The 18,969-nt window shown below is 39.9% G+C and overlaps 2 protein-coding genes across 2 annotated transcripts; one reads left to right on the forward strand and one right to left on the reverse strand.

The window, feature by feature from the left end:
* The first annotated feature begins 1,301 nt into the window (after positions 1-1,301).
* mrpl27 (mitochondrial ribosomal protein L27) lies at positions 1,302-7,368 on the forward strand. The gene is made up of 4 exons (XM_020480850.2): positions 1,302-1,527; positions 4,459-4,587; positions 6,187-6,254; positions 6,524-7,368. Exons 1-4 carry the CDS (start codon positions 1,488-1,490, stop codon positions 6,728-6,730), a joined length of 444 nt encoding a protein of 147 aa, XP_020336439.2. The 5' UTR covers positions 1,302-1,487; the 3' UTR covers positions 6,731-7,368.
* A 473-nt stretch (positions 7,369-7,841) lies between these two features.
* On the reverse strand, positions 7,842-18,969 carry LOC109889427 (uncharacterized). Its single transcript, XM_020480849.2, has 5 exons — positions 18,437-18,969; positions 18,075-18,184; positions 13,068-13,163; positions 11,124-11,291; positions 7,842-10,841 (listed from the first exon to the last, which is right to left on the reverse strand). Exons 1-5 carry the CDS (start codon positions 18,507-18,509, stop codon positions 10,623-10,625), a joined length of 666 nt encoding a protein of 221 aa, XP_020336438.1. The 5' UTR covers positions 18,510-18,969; the 3' UTR covers positions 7,842-10,622.

The following is an 18,969-nucleotide window of genomic DNA, read 5'->3' on the forward strand; positions in this document are numbered from 1 at the left end:
ATGGTACTTTTCTTTGAATACTTTGATGTCCTTTAAATGATAGTTGAGGCATCTCTTAGGGATAGCCCAAAATGTAGCTGGTCCCTGTATTAACACTTGTGTGATACATTCATTGCAATTAAATGGCTTTATCTTGTTCTATTTACCATACTATATGGTTAGGATACCTTTTTGTCAGAGACAGAATGGCCATCTGTTAAATGACTATAAAGCCATTGTCTGTTGAAGTGTCAACATTTTGGAATGAATGCAATGATGCCAAGAAAAATGTATATGTGAGTTTGTGTGTATCCAATCATGACCTTGAACTGCCGACGTCACTACCTACTGTATAACCAGAGTGTAGAATTCCATTTAACACATTTGTAGAAAAATTATATGACCAGTTGTATTCCTAAATATACTCAACTAGCAGGGGGGGGGGGGGGGGGGGGGGGGTCCTGAAAGGAGTGGTGGGAGTACAGAGGGATAAACAGTACAGAGGGATAAACCAACAAGTGATATACGTTCAAGTAAGATTGGATTTTTTGGCATTTATAGCAATAGTTATCAACTGTACTGCTGGGATGGAAAGTAAATCACAGAAAATAGAGGTTGTGGTAGCAGCTGCAGAGAGGTATTTGGATGTGCGAGACTTGACATCAGAGTTATTGGGTGTTTTAAGTGGTGGTGTCCCATCATTTCAGGCTGTTGGCCTGAAGTAGGACTAAATATATTTAAATAGTGAACAATGATATATTTATTTTTGTGAGTGTAGTGTTAGGTGGTAGGGTATTTGTTTAATTAATTTTTTTCAAGTATAAGGGAGTTATACTCCAGTCTAGTAGGTGGCGGTAATGCAACATTTATTGGATGCCAACCGCCGTTAAATCTCATCGAAGAAGGGTCTCTCGGCTATAATGCCATACTTAGCCCATATACACGGGTTCGTCGTCGTGCAGCTAGCTAGTTATATAGTTCATAATTTGTAAGTAATTATTGTAACAGTAAGGCTAATGACATACATTAACATAATGACATACATTAGCTAATTACCTAAGAAATGTTCCCGAGGTAAAAACGAACCTCAAGCTACAGTAACGTTTAGCTACCAATACATTAGCTAACGTTAATAGTTAGCTACCTGTCAAAGTAATAAAATAAATAAACTAGCTACTCACATTGTTATTAAACAATTATTGTATAATGTGTTCCATATTTTATTTCCAAAAGAATAAAAGATTCGCTATTTATCTCGACTTGCAAGCCGTTACAACGTTTGGTTCCGCGGGTGTGGTGGTTGACGGGAGGGTTTTGATGTGACACAAGGTCACGGCTAAACCCCGCCTATTTCTACAATTTTTCTTAAAATAAGATTTTAACCCTAACCTCAACCACACTGCTAACCTAACTTTAAATTAAGACCAAAAAAACTCATTTTTGATTTCATGAATTGTTACTAATATAGACCATTTTGACATTGCGGCTCTGGTAACTAGTAAAACAAGATGGCTGCGCTCTCGTCCTTGATGTTCAAGTCCAGAGCAGGTAAAATATTCAAATCAACATTTATTTGCGTTAAATAAAACCTCTTTGAAACACGTCTTTAGACCTAATATACGCCAATGACGCGTATTTATTATACAGCTATTTAGCTGGATAACGTGTTTTTGAAGTTAGCATGACAATAGCCAATCGCTCGTTCTCTGTCATCAGCTTGCTTAAAGCTGCAATAGGGTCAAATCAAATTGTATTTATATAGCCCTTCTTACATCAGCTGATATCTCAAAGTGCTGTACAGAAACCCAGCCTAAAACCCCAAACAGCAAGCAATGCAGGTCAAAAGGCCAAAACCTAGAGAGGAACCAGGCTATGAGGGGTGGCCAGTCCTCTTCTGGCTGTGCCGGGTGGAGATTATAACAGAACATGGCCAAAATGTTCATAAATGACCAGCATGGTCAAATAATAATAATCACAGTTATCGAGGGTGCAGCAAGTCAGCACCTCAGGAGTAAATATCAGTTGACTTTTCATAGCCCATCATTAAGAGCATCTCTACCTCTCCTGCTTTCTTTAGAGAGTTGAAAACAGCAGGTCTGGGACAGGTAGCACGTCCGGTGAACAGGTCAGGGTTCCATAGCCGCAGGCAGAACAGTTTAAACTGGTGCAGCAGTACGGCAGGTGGACTGGGGACAGCAAGGAGTCATCATGCCAGGTAGTCCTGAGGCATGGTCCTAGGGCTCAGGTCCTCGGGAGAGAGAGAATTAGAGAGAGCATACTTAAATTTACACAGGACACCGGCTAAGACAGGAGAAGTACTCCAGATATAACAGTCTGACCCTAGCCCCCCGACACATAAACTACTGCAGCATAAATACTCGAGGCTGAGACAGGAGGGGTCAGGAGACACTGTGGCCCCATCCGATGATACCCTCGGACAAGGCCAAACAGGCAGGATATAACCCCACCCACTTTGCCAAAGCACAGCCCCCACACCACTAGAGGGATATCTTCAACCACCAACTTACCATCCTGAGACAGGCATTCCTGTATATACAGTATTAAGACACCGTGGAGCCAGCGAGAAAAATGCATTACTCATCCCTGGATCGAGATACACAGGAATGTTGTGCAGCTGTAAGCAAGCTGTTCGGGATCTGCTGGCTAGTTCGTTCTGCATTTAGTTAGCTAACTATCACCGGCTGGTGTACTACTTGCCATTATAACTCAAATTGCAAAAGTAATAGATTGAGGCATTCCACGTACCTATATGCCGCCTAAGGGTTATGCCCGGCTCGCCGACCCTCTGTCTAAACGCAAACACACCTCACTTGCAATATGGTTTTGGGAACATAACTTTCATATAAGAGAATTGTTCAAATACAAAAGTTACACATAGCAAAGTCGCACCCGACTGTGTTTTGACCAATGCCTGCTTCCAACTGAAAATATGAAATGGAATTGTCCAATGGAAATGTGAGCACAAGGTGACATACCTCTGCTGGAGGTTGTACTTGAAAACTGCCTGGTGCAACTTTTCTCACCTGCATACAGTAAGTGTATCTTTTGTATGTGTTTTTAATTTTTTTAAATTTAAGCTTTATTTAACTAGGCAAGTCAATTAAGAACAAATTCTTATTTATGATGATGGCTAACCGCAGCCAAAACCCTGATTTTTGGTTGAATTGAACAGTATAAAACAATCAGTTTTATACTGGAGAAAGATGCATTGAAATCATGTAGAATATATGTGTTGCCACTCTAGGATCACTCACTACTCATAAAGCAAATGTAGAACTTTTATTAATCAAAAACATGAAACACCGTCCAATGTTTTAAAGATACTGGGATCTGATATTTTGACCATATCGTCCAGCCCTAATTCTTTCTTGCTGAAATTATTGTTAAGTTCCAAATGTTTCCAAGACTGTATCGCAAGCGATGGTTAATAACGTTTCTAAATGTTAACAGAGCGTCCAGATTGTAATTCACAGTGAGCCAGCTGGGGTCAATACCTTCAACTGGTATTGTGGAGGGAGGGGAGGCTGTAAAGCCCCCTTGGCTTATCAATAACTAGTGTAGTCCCGACATGACCATGCTATCCAATCCCTGGACAGCAGGGCCCCTTCTATTAGACGTAAACCTAAACTTCTCTTGTCTATCACAAAAGTTGATTTAAAATTATATTTGAACATTTCAGTTTTTGTGTATGTAATAATTGCGTGGCCATGCTGTCGAGGGATTGGATTGCATGGTCATGTCTAGCTCTTGATCATGACTCTCAGTTCCATTAGATTATACATAAGTCATTGGACGAAGGCGTCTTCTGGACGGGGAAGTTTTGTTAATGTAAAACCCGAGCGTCGGGGATCTTAACATGCATCACTTGCAGTATGTTTTTTTTAAAGGTCGAATTCATACATACCTTGATAGGGTTAGTGTTCCCACACGGCCATATCTCCATGTTACAGTACTTGTTTACAGAAAACAGACAGAAGCCAAGAGCCGACCTCCTGTTCTAATGAGTTATATCTAGAATGCTCTGAACACCTGTGTGTAAGTGTAACTCAGTAAGTGTAGTTTCGTCGGGTGACGGCTCCATAACTGTGTGGATCAGTGCACAACTGCTACAATAACTATCTTTTATTTGAAGGATTGTTTCTCACTGATGAAAGTTAAGGGCCATATGTTTTCGATTGTAGTTCACATGAGACAATCGTGGGTGAAACGAATGCCTGAGAACTGTAAGGAGAAGGCAGAATGCTGCCTTGAGTTTGAGAGATTGGTCATGTCGGGACTACAGCTGGTGTATCCGACAACTAGCTACCTACATTGGAAAGAAGTTGCTAGCATTGCATGAGCATCACAAATGGCATTGAACAGCCCACTGTCATTATACAAGCCAGACAGTCATTGTATCCCCTTGCTACAACTGTTACAATGTTTCCAAACTACAATGTTAACTCAATGAAATTGCAGGTCTTCTGCTCCCTTGCCAGTCTTCTCTTGCGGACTGGGTGCGGTTCGCCTCCAAGAAGGCAGGCGGTAGCAGCAAGAACGTCGGTGGAAAGAGCCCTGGTCGCAGATATGGCTTCAAGAAAACCGATGGTAGCTACGTTAATGCTGTTTATTTGTCAGTATGCTTAGTTCTGACATCTCTGAGGTGCATGTTATGTCTTCACCCTACTAGGGCAGTCAAGATACCAGTATCGTGATACTCGAGAGGTATCGTGGCAAGGAAACAAAACATGAATAGGACTACATTTCTTACATCAGTCCTAATGTTGGGAAAAAAACATCAGATTTTGTCACCCAGAATCACGTGTTTCTTTTCCAAGCTGTAGCACTATGTCACACACGGTGTCTCACACTGAACTCAGAAAGAAAAAAAAAGTCCTCTCACTGTCAACTGCGTTTATTTTCAGCAAACTTAACATGTGTAAATATTTGTATGAACATAACAAGATACAACAACTGAGACATAAGCTGAACAAGTTCCACAAACATGTGACTAACAGACATGTGACTAACATTGTCATGCTGGTGGGTCATGTCAGGATGAGCCTGCAGGAAGGGTACCACATGAGGGAGGAGGAAGTCTTCCCTGTAATGCACAGTGTTGATTGCCTGCAATGACAATAAACTCAGTCCGATGATGCTGTGACACACCGCCCCAGACCATGACGGACCCTCCGCCTCCAAATCGATCCCACTCCAGAGTACAGGCCTCGGTGTAATGCTCATTCCTTCGACAGTAAACACGAATCCAACCATCACCCCTGAGACAAAACCACGACTCGTCAGAGAAGAGCACCTTTTGCCAGTCCTGTCTGGTCCAGCGACGGTGGGTTAGTGCTCATAGATAATGTTGTCTCTGGTGAGGACCTGCCTTGCAACAGGCCTACAAGCCCTCGGTCCAGCCTCTCTCAGCCTATTGCGGACAGTCTGAGCACTGATGGAGGGATTGTGCATTCTTGGTGGAACCTGGGCAGTTGTTGTTGCCATTCTGTACCTGTCCCGCAGGTGTGATGTTCAGATGTACCGATCCTGTGCAAGTGTTGTTACACGTGGTCTGCCATTGCGAGGATGATCAGCTGTCCGTCCTGTCTCCCTGTAGTGCTGTCTTGGGCGTCTCACAGTACGGACATTGCAATTTATTGCCCTGGCCACATCTGCAGTCCTCGTGCCTCCTTGCAGCATGCCTAAGGCACATTCACACAGATGAGCAGGGACCGTGGCCATCATTATTTTTGGTGTTTTTCAGAGACAGTAGAAAGGCTTATTTAGTGTCCTAAGTTTTCATAACTGTGACCTAAGTTGACTACCGTCTGTAAGCTGTTACTGTCTTAACGACCGTTCCACAGGTGCATGTTCATTAATTGTTTATGGTTCATTGAACAAGCATGGGAAACAGTGTTTAAACCCTTTACAATGAAGATCTGTTGAGGAATTAGGATTTATTACGAATTATTTCTGAAAGACCGGGTCCTGAAAAAGGGATGTTTCTTTCTTTGCTGAGTTTGTCACACACTATTTCATACAGTCGTTTTTGAAAGTCCAAAGTGTTTATTCTGCTTTGTTTTCTATTTGCCGTGGAAAATTAGGTATCGTAATATCGCGATACTGGTATCGTGACAACATTAGATCCTATACACCATGTTTGCATTATCTAACAAACATTTCTGTTTTGTTGTCATCCATCTTCAGGGAACTTTGTCCATGCTGGCAACATCCTAGCAACACAGAGGCTCATGAGGTGGCAACCAGGAGCACATGTAAGGTTTCACACGGTCACTGTTAATATCCTGGGGTGTATTCATTAGACGGACATCTTAGCAAAACATTTTTCAAAAGAAACCGTTTACTCCAAAGAACGATATGTTTCTATTAGGACAAATTCAGGTAGGTCCCTCGCTGTTTCGTTTGGTTCCTAGTGAGTACACCCCTGGAAGTTTTCAAATGTCTGTAGGTGGCTGGTTGTCAACTAATCTCTCTTTCCCCTCTCTTTCTGTCCCCCCCCCCCCCACCTCTCTTTCTCTCTCAGGTGGGGATTGGAACCAACAACACCCTGTATGCCCTGGAGGATGGCATTGTCAGGTTCACGAAGGAGGTGTATGTTCCAGCCCCACGCAGCTCTGAGACCTTCAAGGTCATCACCAAGCTGCCCACAGGAACTGTACTCTACAAGACCTTCATCAACGTAGTGCCCAACAAACAGGAGGGCAAATTTAAACTGGTTGGCATGTTCTGAAGACTGATGTCTCATTCCTATTCCACTCTGTGTAGGTACAAACCCTACTCTTTCTATGGACTGGGCAGTTTGGATTTGAAAGGTTCTGTTCAACCGCAGACTCATTTGTCGTGAATGTTGTGGAACTGAGCCAAAGCGTGATGAGGATTCTGGATGTTCCGAGGGAATTCCTCAAAGCTTCCTGTGTTACCTGTGGTGACCGTTGTCATCGATCCTGCACTCTGGAAATGTGACTGGTCGAAAGTTTATTCAACAGGCACCTTTATGACTTTTTGTGCTGTAAGAAGACATACCAGTGTCATTCCATCCAATAAAGTTTTATATATAATCATGACATCAGCAGTCTGTTGGAATTTTAAGCTTAGTTAAGAGAACAATTTCCTGTGTATCCAAAGGTATTTAATTGTTGGGAATATTTGAGTATCGTTTGGGGGGGGGGGGAAATCTATCTAAAACCACCCCTGTATCAAGTGTGAATGTGGTCTATAGTTCTTGAAGTAACCACAGGGTGTCTCAAGGCTCAAGTTTCCCCTCTGTTTTCTCCATACAGACCACGGAGGGCTAATGTAAAAACGTGTTTGTTTTTTTAAAGAACCTGTGAAGCAGATTGAAGTAATAAATCACACTTTTTAGCAGCAGACGGTATTCTAAAGAACTCTCATTAATCATTAACTCACTACCTCACATCATTTCGTGTTGATGACCCTGGTTCAAGAAACGTTGGGTGTTGACTTGTAATTTCCTGTGAATTATTTATAAAAACCCATTCACATTCTGCTCGTACCAGGATTGATCCATTTGGGAGAAAAACAAATCTCCAAATAGACATCACACTGGGCAAAAACTGGTTAAATCAATGTTTCTACCTTATTTCAACGTGTAAAACTGATTCAATTTGAACAAAAGTCATGAACGTAAGGGAATTTGTCTTTCGCCGAACTTTGACCCTAAATCCAATGACATGGTGATGTTTTGTTGTTGAAGTTGAATTCACAGTAGTTGACAACTCCACCAAATGTAAATCAAAACTAGAAGTTGGACTGATGTCTGTGCCCAGTGTGATGGCAGGATGTGTATAGAATTTTACAGATCATACTTTACTCAGAACTTGTAGAGTGAGTTAGGTGCCATTTATTTTGAGAGTATGAGTTCCAGATAGTATGTCAACTCCTCCCAGTGGAATGCAGGGGAGTGTGAAATACATTACGAATGCCCTGGTACATTCACCACAACAGACAGCTTGTCGAAACACTTCTGATGGAGGCCCTCTAATAACTGATGAGCGCTGTGGTTTAGAGCGCTGTAGAATGTTTATAAGATTTGTAAGTGCTTAGGGGAAGATTGGGTTTGGGGAGAGAAACTCTGCAAAAAAAAAAAAGGGAGAGGTCAAAATGAGGTCTACTCCCTTCGCTTACATTACTCAACATCTATTCTAGGTTGTGGACATATTTGTGCCTGGTAGAGAAAAACAGACAAATTTCAACTCACTTTGACAAAGGTCAATGAATAGAAGCAGGAGTGTTCCGTTTTGACAGTAAGGTTGATAGCAATCCTATCAGTTTTTAAAAATGTTACCTTTATTTAACTAGGCAAGTCAGTTAAGAACAAATTCTTATTTTCAATGACAGCCTAGTGGGTTAACTGCCTGTTCAGAGGCAGAACGACCTTGTCAGCTCAGGGGTTTGAACTTGCAACCTTCCAGTTACTAGTCCAACGCTCTTAACCACTAGGCTACCCTGCCGTCCCGATTAATATAGGTCAAGTTAATACAACAAGTCTGAACTAAAACATGTATATTTTCTCATCAATGGTGTATTTTAAACTGACTTGTTGCAAATTAAAGTCAGTGAGCGATGATGTAGTATACACACAATTTTCTTTTTTGATTAAGTTTTAATGTACTAAAAAAAAGTTTAAAGTTCAATATGTTGCCATCGCATTTTCACCTCTACCGATAGTTTGGTCACAAAAAAACTGTTTCGTTAAATAGCAACTATGCCTGCTCTGCAATGGAGGCTGGTTTGGGGAGCTGTAGGAGGATAGGCTCATTGGTCTTGGCACGTTCGCTCTAGCCAACAGCTTGTAGATACAGTGCGGGTAGGCTAGTCTACATGATGAGATTATTAGGTATAGGAGCAAGAATATTTGTTTTTGTCAAATGGCAGTCATGAATCAATCAAAAGAATAAGACCCTCAATATTTATTGGAAAAGAGCATCAAGATCACTGTGCACTTTCACCACCCTGTGAAGTTCATAATTGATTTCTTCTATATTCTAATAAACTGCATGGATTCCCCAGTTGTAGTGGGAGGACCACACACACCATGTCATCGCATGACTCCCAAGTGTACATCGACACGGTTGTTATATCAATATTTGTGTATAAACGAGTTTCCACCATCATTTCTCGCATAACACATTTTACAGACACAAAAAGATCCCACCCTGTCGAACGAACAAATGATCTGTCCGCATTTAGAAAACGGTATTGAAACTTCCTGTTTCCATCACAGCTGTCGTGATTCAATTTATCAAAGGTATGACTTTACTCACATAAAACTGTATGGAAACGCAGTTAGAGTAAACTTTTTAAAAAAGCGGATAGGTCATTTATATCTACTTTAGTTCACCTATTTTACCCTTTTTGGTTCAGCTATTTAACTATTACTTTCACATGTTTTTTTGTTTGATTTGGGTCATACATAATATGAATGTTTTGCATAGTTACTCCAGTTTCAACTGTTCTGCCTTATTATTATTGGACCATGCTGGTCATTTATGAATATTTGAACATATTGGCCATGTTCTGTTATAATCTCCACCCGGCACAGCCAGAAGAGGACTGGCCACCCCACATAGCCTGGTTCCTCTCTAGGTTTCTTCCTAGGTTTTGGCCTTTCTAGGGAGTTTTTCCTAGCCACCGTGCTTCTACACCTGCATTGCTTGCTGTTTGGGGTTTTAGGCTGGGTTTCTGTACAGCACTTTGAGATACCAGCTGATGTACGAAGGGCTATATAAATACATTTACACAAACCCATTCCAGTTTAGCCCAGGAGGTAAATCAAATAAAATGTTCTTAGTCACATGCGCTGAGTACAACAGGTGTAGTAGACCTTGCAGTGAAATGCTTACTTACGAACCCCTAACCGACAGTGCAGTTTAAAAAAATATGGAACGTCAGGGTCATGGTGAGTTTCTCTGTGCATAGTTAGTTTGACCTGGGTTAAGACAAATGGTCCCTGGTCAACTGTCCCTGAGTGAACACACTTTGATTGTGTCTCAAATGGGACCCTATTTCCTATGTAGTGCACTACATGGGGATTAGGGTGCCATTTGGGACCAAGGCATTGTCTGCCTTCAGTAGTGTTAATAATTAGTGATGTGTTCAACCACAACAGCTCTCTGGTCTGGCCCTACACTCACCAGCCATCATCATCACCACATGTCAGGTAGCTGGGTATTCATAGCTCGGTGTTCTTTTGAAACAAGGAGATTTAGATTTTTCATTAACACGGTCAACCCGAAACAATGTCCTTTTTTTGTGGTTGTCTACGACATTGGATGTTGTGATGAAGCATAATATGTCTGCTTGTGAGGTGCGGACATCTTCTTTTCCACACACCCGAGAATGTCTAGAGTTTGAAATGTAGGCTGATTTGATTATTTAGCTGATAAAGGATATCATTGCCAGTGGAAGGATATCAAGCCATTTACAGCATACAGTCATGTTAAAACCACTCACTACACCAACAGACGACAGTCAAGAGTTGAGAGCGTTAGTCTCAGGAGGACAAACTCTTGAGTGAAACTGACTCATGCATTATCATGACAATGTCTCTTTCTTTGTTGATTTGTCTTCTTTTCTCTTGCAAAGGGTAGAAACACAAGTCTCTAGTTAAAATTCGAAGTTGAAAACCAGGAGTGTTCCCGACCCTCAAATAACTCCTGGTCTAGACAGAGACGGGTTCCCGCATCTACGGTCACTGTGTGTTCAAGGCTGGAGTTACAGGTGGAGAGAGGGAGGTCTGAGGGAAGTGCCTCAGCAGACTGAAGGTCTTCAGAGGAGATGATCATGGACTGGCGAAGAGTCTCCTCGTATGTCGGAGGAGGCTGTAGGTACAGAGACATTTTATGAGATCAAATTTACTGTAATAAATCAATATTCTATGTATGAATATATTTATTTTACGTTGATCTCAACAGGGATTCCCATTGAGAGCAAGGTCTCTTTTACAAGGGAGCCCTGCAACATCCTTCCACAATTTCAAATGTGTTCTTTAGTCAACTTACATGGTAAAATAAGGCTTGAATAAATCAATGACAAAATAGATATTTACATATGCAGTGAACAATACATAATAAAAATAGGTCCAGAACAGAGGAGTGACTGACCTCCGTTTCAGACTGTGTGGGGCTGATACCAAAGCGGTCGGCTATCATAGAGTGGATCTGTCTCTGACGGTCCTTCTTACGGACGCTCTCGTAGGACGGAAGGCGGGGCAGGATCCCGTCCAGGTGATAGCTGCTGGGCTTACCGATGATAAACAGCCTCCCTGGAAGCTGCAGACACACACCAAACATGTTTATATGATATCACTTTTTCTATTTTTCAAGAGTAGATCTGATTGGTCAAACGACCAGTTAGTGGAAAAAGATCAGAATTGGGCTGACTGTGTAAACGCAGCCTAATTACAAACGGCACTGGGCATCAATAACAATGTGAAAGCAGCTCAGATGGTTTTTAAATAGAGATTATAATAGGGAGAAGTGAATTAATTGAGTAATACCTAAATCTCTATGTGTAATAGGGGAGTGTGGGGTACGTTGAGCCACCCTTGTTTCTAGTAAATCATACACAAAATTTATAATTTTACCGAATATTTAGGAAGAGGTCATAATTTCATGGAGTTTGTGGAGGAAGTAACCACATGGAAAAAGTGTTTAAGCAAGTTAGGTACAAAAAACAAGCTTTTCTATAAGCTTCAATATGAGGTCCTAAACCTAGCATGAAAGTGCATCCTTGTAGCTGTGTGGGCTAATTTAGTTCAAATGTTTGCCTTAGGGTAAATTGAGCCAATGGCCATGTAGTCATTTGAGTCAATAGTTTGAGTCAAATTGAGCAAATTGAAATGTTTTCTTACCCAGATATGAGGTAACAACATGGCCTTGCCTGTGTTAAAAGTGTTTTTAAAAGAAAAAAGTGTTTGTTAGGTGTTAAGCCTGTGTTAAAACACCCTCTTGAGTCCATTTCCCTCCGTGGAAATATAATTAGCATAATAAAAAATAAAAAAAGGTTTTGCTCTACAACCGCCACAAGCGTCACATGACTCGTCTGAAGCACAAGCGTCACATGACTCGTCTGAAGCACAAGCGTCACATGACTCGTCTGAAGCACAAGCGTCACATGACTCGTCTGAAGTCGGTACCGCCGATCAGCCAACTGCTGTCTGTAGTGTCCAAATGTCTTGGGCTACACACTAACATGACCCCTCTATGGAAAGATGACTCTTTCATTACATGTACAGTGCATGTCGGTTGTCTTGCTCTAGGACACCCACAAGCCTCACAAGACTCGTCTGAAGGTAGCCCAGTACCAGTTTTAAAAAATGAATGGAAGTACATTCTGTGTGGAAGTAGTTCGGTGCCTAAAAAAATGGGCTAAATATGTGTAAAAACAAATACATTTCCTGAACTTTATTTAATCTCTCAGATATAGGACATCTGTTTTTCCATGTACGAATCTGTTATTTATTGCATTTCTATAGGCTAATAGCAGTAAGGCCAAATTTAATGTTTCATAAAAAAAAAAAGTTAAATACATTTGGGATACATAAAGGGGTTGTAAAATACCAAATCAAATAGCTAAATGATCCTTGGTATGGCCACATTAAAACATTTCCATATGTTAGCTTAGTAGAACCCCACAGGCTTAGACAATAGAGTCTAGAGGGCTAAAATATGATTGTGATTGTGTTGAATTGAATTGCGATTGGGAAATAAAGATAGACATGGTTTTAAAAATGTAATGGTAATATTTCATTCAGTACAGAAATGTGTAGGTGGCTTAACTTACCCTGTTCCGCGGCTCAACTTACCCCATACCCTGAGTAAGTTATGATGAAAAAACACTTTTTTTTGGACAAGCTATGTTTTCAAAACTGTAAAGTTGACATGTATTCTGATTATTACCAGGTATACACAACATCCGGAAATATATGTAGATATCTTTGTTAGAAAGAATACCATATTTCCCTTGACAGAGTGATGCTGAATGAACAAAATGGCTAAACTTACCCCACTCTCCCCTACTATGTAAAGACAGAGGTTTTTTTTCACCTGGGATCCAATGTTTCCGTGGGCCACGGCAGCAGTATGTTCATTGTAGGGAGACACCACTAGAGACTGTCTTCTGTTGTACTGGGGTGGAGCATCCTGGGTAGGGAGAGAAGAGGGAAGACTGGTTAAAAGTCTGTCTACACTACAGTGGAAAATTACATCTTACCAAAGTTCAGTCGGTGTAAAATAAAGTTATTCTATTCTGTTCTATTCTAATATGCTCTATTCTGTTCTATTCTAATATGCTCTATTCTGTTCTATTCTAATATGCTCTATCCTGTTCTATTCTAATATGCTCTATTCTGTTCTATTCTAATATGCTCTATTCTGTTCTATTCTAATATGCTCTATTCTGTCCTATTCTAATATGCTCTATTCTGTTCTATTCTAATATGCTCTATTCTGTTCTATTATAATATGCTCTATTCTGTTCTATTCTAATATGCTCTATTCTGTTCTATTCTAATATGCTCTATTCTGTTCTATTCTAATATGCTCTATTCTGTTCTATTCTATCTTTACAATTAGTAACGTAACAGCAACAACAAAGGCATGACAACAGTTCAATACAAATCTCCAATGAATTAACCTCAAGCCAGGTTACTTGGCGGTGATGGAGTAACTTGGCTATAGAGCTGTAATTACACTTTCTTCATGCCCGATAATATACTCCACTCAATATACTCCACTCAATATACTCCAATCAGTCTTGTTAAGGGCTACCAGAGCTGTTCTCCTGATCTGATGTATGTTATGCACAATCGACCAGACAATGGAAAATGCCTTTACCAAAATCTACAGTTAGATCCAACCGTTTCTTTCTTTATCCCTCTGTCTCGGCTCTGACACTCTGTTGCAGTCTCCCTACTGATAACGCTATATGGGTTTTAACATGAGACATCATCGTGCAACACACAATCCCCTGGCAGCCTCCATAATATCACAGCATCATTTGTAATATAATCAACTAATACTGGTTTAACGAAGCGACAGTGTTGATATTTTCAATGTTAATATTGAAAATGTTTGGCTTGAATGAGTGGAAGGATAGGAGTGGGAGGCAAATGGGGCTGGAGGATGGCCTTCACTGTAACTGACTAGCATGTGATGCAAAGGAAAAACACACTCATGTAAGGTTATCTCAGATGAGTAGCCTTTGGTTAAATAAAAAAAATTGCTGTTCTATATATCACTAGCCACGTTAAACAATGCTACTTAATATAATGTTTACATACCATACATTACTCATCTCATATGTATATACTGTACTCTATATCATCTACTGCATCTTTATGTAATACATGTATCACTAGCCACTTTAAACTATGCCACTTTGTTTACATACCCTACATTACTCATCTCATATGTATATACTGTACTCGATACCATCTACTGCATCTTGCCTATGCCGTTCTGTACCATTACTCATTCATATATCTTTATGTACATATTCTTTATCCCTTTACACTTGTGTGTATAAGGTAGTAGTTTTATTAGGTTAGATTACTCGTTGGTTATTACTGCATTGTCGGAACTAGAAGCAAAAGCATTTCGCTACACTCGCATTAACATCTGCTAACCATGTATGTGACAAATAAATGTGATTTGATTTGATCTATCATCCAGCCTACAGTAGCAGCCGATGTGTGGTGTTCAATGTAGGTCTACATTCCAAGAGACTTTTGAAAATGAACATGCAGGGCTTGACATTAACCTGTTTATCCACTTCTCATTCAGATGAGGAGGTGATGCTGGAAACCACTTCAAAATAAAATGCATAATCATTTCCATACCAAATTATGTCCGTCTCAAAATACAACACTGCCCCTTTAAGACAAAAAAAAAGTTATTTAACTGGCTCCTTTCAAAGATGTCTAGAAATGTACAAGTTTTGTGTTCTTGGAGGAAGCAATCACTCCCCTATTGCTGACTACAAATGATCTATAACTGGGCTAATAACTCACTAACTAGCAAAGGATATGAACAAAATGTGACTCACCACCTGGATTCAGTCTTACATAGCAACATTTGAAATTGTGTTTTTTTACATTGGATAAAAGTAGAGATTCAGAGCTACTAAATGGTATATCATACACTACATTTGAGGAAAAATGGGAAAGTAATTCTGCTTTGAAAGTTGATCAACTTGTAAACTCACTTTTGAGAAAATGGCCTTTGAATGTTTTGGTACCTACTGGAGAGCTCTTCTTTGTCTACACCCATTCAGCATTGCTCACACCCTCTTAAGGGCTCCCGAGTGGCGCAGCGTTCTAAGGCACTGCATCTCAGTACAAGAGGTGTCACTACAGTCCCTGGTTTGAATCCAGGCTGTATCACCTCTGGCTGTGATTGGGAGTCCCATAGGGTGGCGCACAATTGGCCCAGTGTCGTCTGGGTTTGGCTGGTATAGAATTATTTCAATTTCATTACGCTTTTTTGCAGATGTTTACTGACACCGGCCATACTCAACAGGTGTTTTACACACGTAACGTAACGTGCACACGTTAGCTCTCGCTTTGATCTCAAAATAAACGCATCTACTCACGATCGCTCATGCTGTAAAAACAGTCCAGTTCAAAGTGAATGGCACAGATCCATATAAGGCAATGGTCTATTTGCATATAGGCCTACTGCAGCTCTGATTGGTTATGGCGCACCAGTCTGTGTAGAGTTCAGGCATGAGTCGTGCCTGTCAATTAAATAAAATCCTACTCTGCTGCATTCTGCCTACAACAACATCTCTTGCATAGTTAGTTTTGCATACTAAGTCTTGCATAGTTAGTTTTGCATACTAATTCTTGCATAGTTAGTTTTGCATACTAAGTCTTACATAGTTAGTTTTGCATACTAATTCTTGCATAGTTAGTTTTGCATACTAATTCTTGCATAGTTAGTTTTGCATACTAATTCTTGCATAGTTAGTTTTGCTTCAGTATGTTGCATTGAAAGTGGCTAATATTGCGTTGATTTGATCACAATTCCCACAGTAAAGGAAAACGTTGGTAGTGTTAACTAACGGGGGAAAACTCTAGAAAGTTGAGTGAAGTTCAATCTCGTGCTTCTCTACGCAGGCTGATATTTCTTCTGCAGTGCAATCCCGGGGGAGCTGCATGTCCACGGAAATGCGCAGTTTAGAGGGAACATTGGTTATATCCAGCTAGAGTCCTCTATTTATCTCTATGATTGACACTTGTCACCAAAACGCCTGTTATTTTGCCAAAAGAAAGATAGGTAAAAGGATAATTTCCACATCTAACAACATAATTATCTAGATGCATATTTATTTAAATCTACAAGTTTCAGATTCATACAATCAACATGGAACATTTTACAGAGAATAATAGAGATGATATTTCTCTAAATTAAATATAAAGGTTTTGAAAATCTGGTTAAAAGTAATGTTTTTACTATTTTTTAAATTTGGTATGTCAATAACATTTCTAATCTGTAACAGAAGGTTAATCAAAATGATCACTACTGTACACGGTTCTCCCTTTATTTAAACTTTTCCACTTTGTTTTGGTAGTAACAAATTTAGTGGGGTGGTAATGAATTCAGGTAAATATTTCAAATATGCAATAAAAAAACAAAGTGTGTGAATAGTATATGTCTACTTCACATATGTTGGAAGATGTGTAAGTGTGTGAATAGTATATGTCTACTTCACATATGTTGGAAGATGTGTAAGTGTGTGAATAGTATATGTCTACTTCACATATGTTGGAAGATGTGTAAGTGTGTGAATAGTATATGTCTACTTCACATATGTTGGAAGATGTGTAAGTGTGTGAATAGTATATGTCTACTTCACATATGTTGGAAGATGTGTAAGTGTGTGAATAGTATATGTCTACTTCACATATGTTGGAAGATGTGTGCTGAAAGTTTGTTGAGAAATACGATACAAATGTAAATTGATTTCCAACCCCCAATTTGCACCACGTCTGTAGAATAGCCCATATACTGCTTTACTTTTGACCAGGGCCCATAAGCTCTGGTCTGCTTGCTGCAGAAAAACAAACAGGAATCTCTCTTCACCTGAACTATCTTGGGAATGTTTCATGCTAGAGCAAATGTATAATCACATCATTCTCCTTTATCGTATCTCCCTCTTATTGGTTACTGAAATCCATTATTACACATTTATACAAAGTTCCAAAGAGTTTATAGTACTCTATTGTACCTGTGTTCATATTGTTTTGTCACACTGTTTACATAATGGTTTATGGATGTTTCTCTAGCCTCGTTTACCAGACTCCTGTTACTGTAATCAGGCTCCCAGCTGGTGAACATGTTAATGATATTGCAGCGATCTTCGCTATATGATCCACGTTACATTCCCACCAAGTGGGTTAACTCTATTGGTTGCGATGCGGTGGGTGTTTGCCTTTCAAACCAGAGACCCGGGTTTGTAATGATAATGAGCTCCCTGGTAAGGCCTGACCTTGCAGCCTTAAAATAAGGGGTTATAGCACATGTATAATACCGTTATAGCCATTTGTAAATGACCTTAGTGATGAGATTAGGGTAAGCCCTATAGATGTTTATATCACATTTGTAAATGACCTTAGTGATGAGATTAGGGTAAACCCTATAGATGTTTATATCACATTTGTAAATTACCTTAGTGATGAGATTAGGGTAAACCCTATAGATGTTTATATGACATTTGTAAGGTGTTTATGTCCTTACTGTACATATGTACAATATACACTAGGCGTTAATAACACGTTTCCCTGTTAATTACATATGTATAACATGCATAGCCTTCCTGTATAGTGTTGGATGACCCTGCATCAGAGAGGGTAATAGTATACATTACACGTTTATAACATGTTATCCCTGTTTATAAAAAATAATATAGAAATGAGCTTTTATCCAAAGCAATTTATAGACTTATAGTCATGCTGCATACATTTTTTGCGTATGGGTTGTCCCGGGATTCGATCCCACTATCCTGGAATTGCAAGTGCCATGTCCTACCAAACGAGCTACTTATATCCTTACTGTACAGCGCTGGTTGGCCTGGTAGTTCGACACCCTGCAGCAGAAAGGGTCTTTCCTGTACAAGACCACCAGGAGCATGAGAATCACTACGAAGAACACCAGGCAGGACACTACAGAAATGAGGCAACAAGAACACAGACGTGACTACGAAGCTTTATAAAACATATCTGGCATTAATGTAAACATATAGGTTATACATGATTCCTTTTTAATGTGTATTTATAACACATGCAAAACATACATAACTAAACGATCAACAGTTAGCCAGTCCTGTATCAGAGCAACAGGTTTATGTCGACTGAATATATATGTTCATGGTTTAGCAGCAGCCTACGTAAGTTTTTGTGACTGCCATCACTCACCGGAGGCCACGATGACCGTTAGCTGATCCGCTGTCAGCGCAGGTGGGATAGTTGTAGATGCAGATAAAGACATATTGAACTAAAATCAATCAGCATGTAAACGAGGTTCCGCTGTGTAAACGGCCCACATAAAAATGTTGGCTTTCACTGGCATGCTATTAGGCTACTCCTATCCAAACCAAAAAGATTAAAATAAATCGATTATCTTCCTCTTCATTCGAGGGCAGAGCCGGACACTGTTGTTAAATCCAGTTTAACTGCAGGATTCTGCCACCTATCTTGCTGCTTCGATTCAGCCTGGTCTCATAGACTAGACGTAACATAGTAATCTTAAATCAGGATACTCAAATTAGTATGATAAACTTTTAAAAATATATTTTATATGACATTTTAGTCATTTAGCAGACGCTCTTATCCAGAGTGACTTACAATTAGTGTATTCATTTTAAGATAGCTAGGTGAGACAACAACCCATCACAATCGTATCAAGTACATTTTCCCATAACAAAGTATTTATCAGCAAAGTCAGTGGT

Source organism: Oncorhynchus kisutch, linkage group LG25 (genome assembly GCF_002021735.2).
Source record: "Oncorhynchus kisutch isolate 150728-3 linkage group LG25, Okis_V2, whole genome shotgun sequence".
Taxonomy (NCBI): domain Eukaryota; kingdom Metazoa; phylum Chordata; class Actinopteri; order Salmoniformes; family Salmonidae; genus Oncorhynchus; species Oncorhynchus kisutch.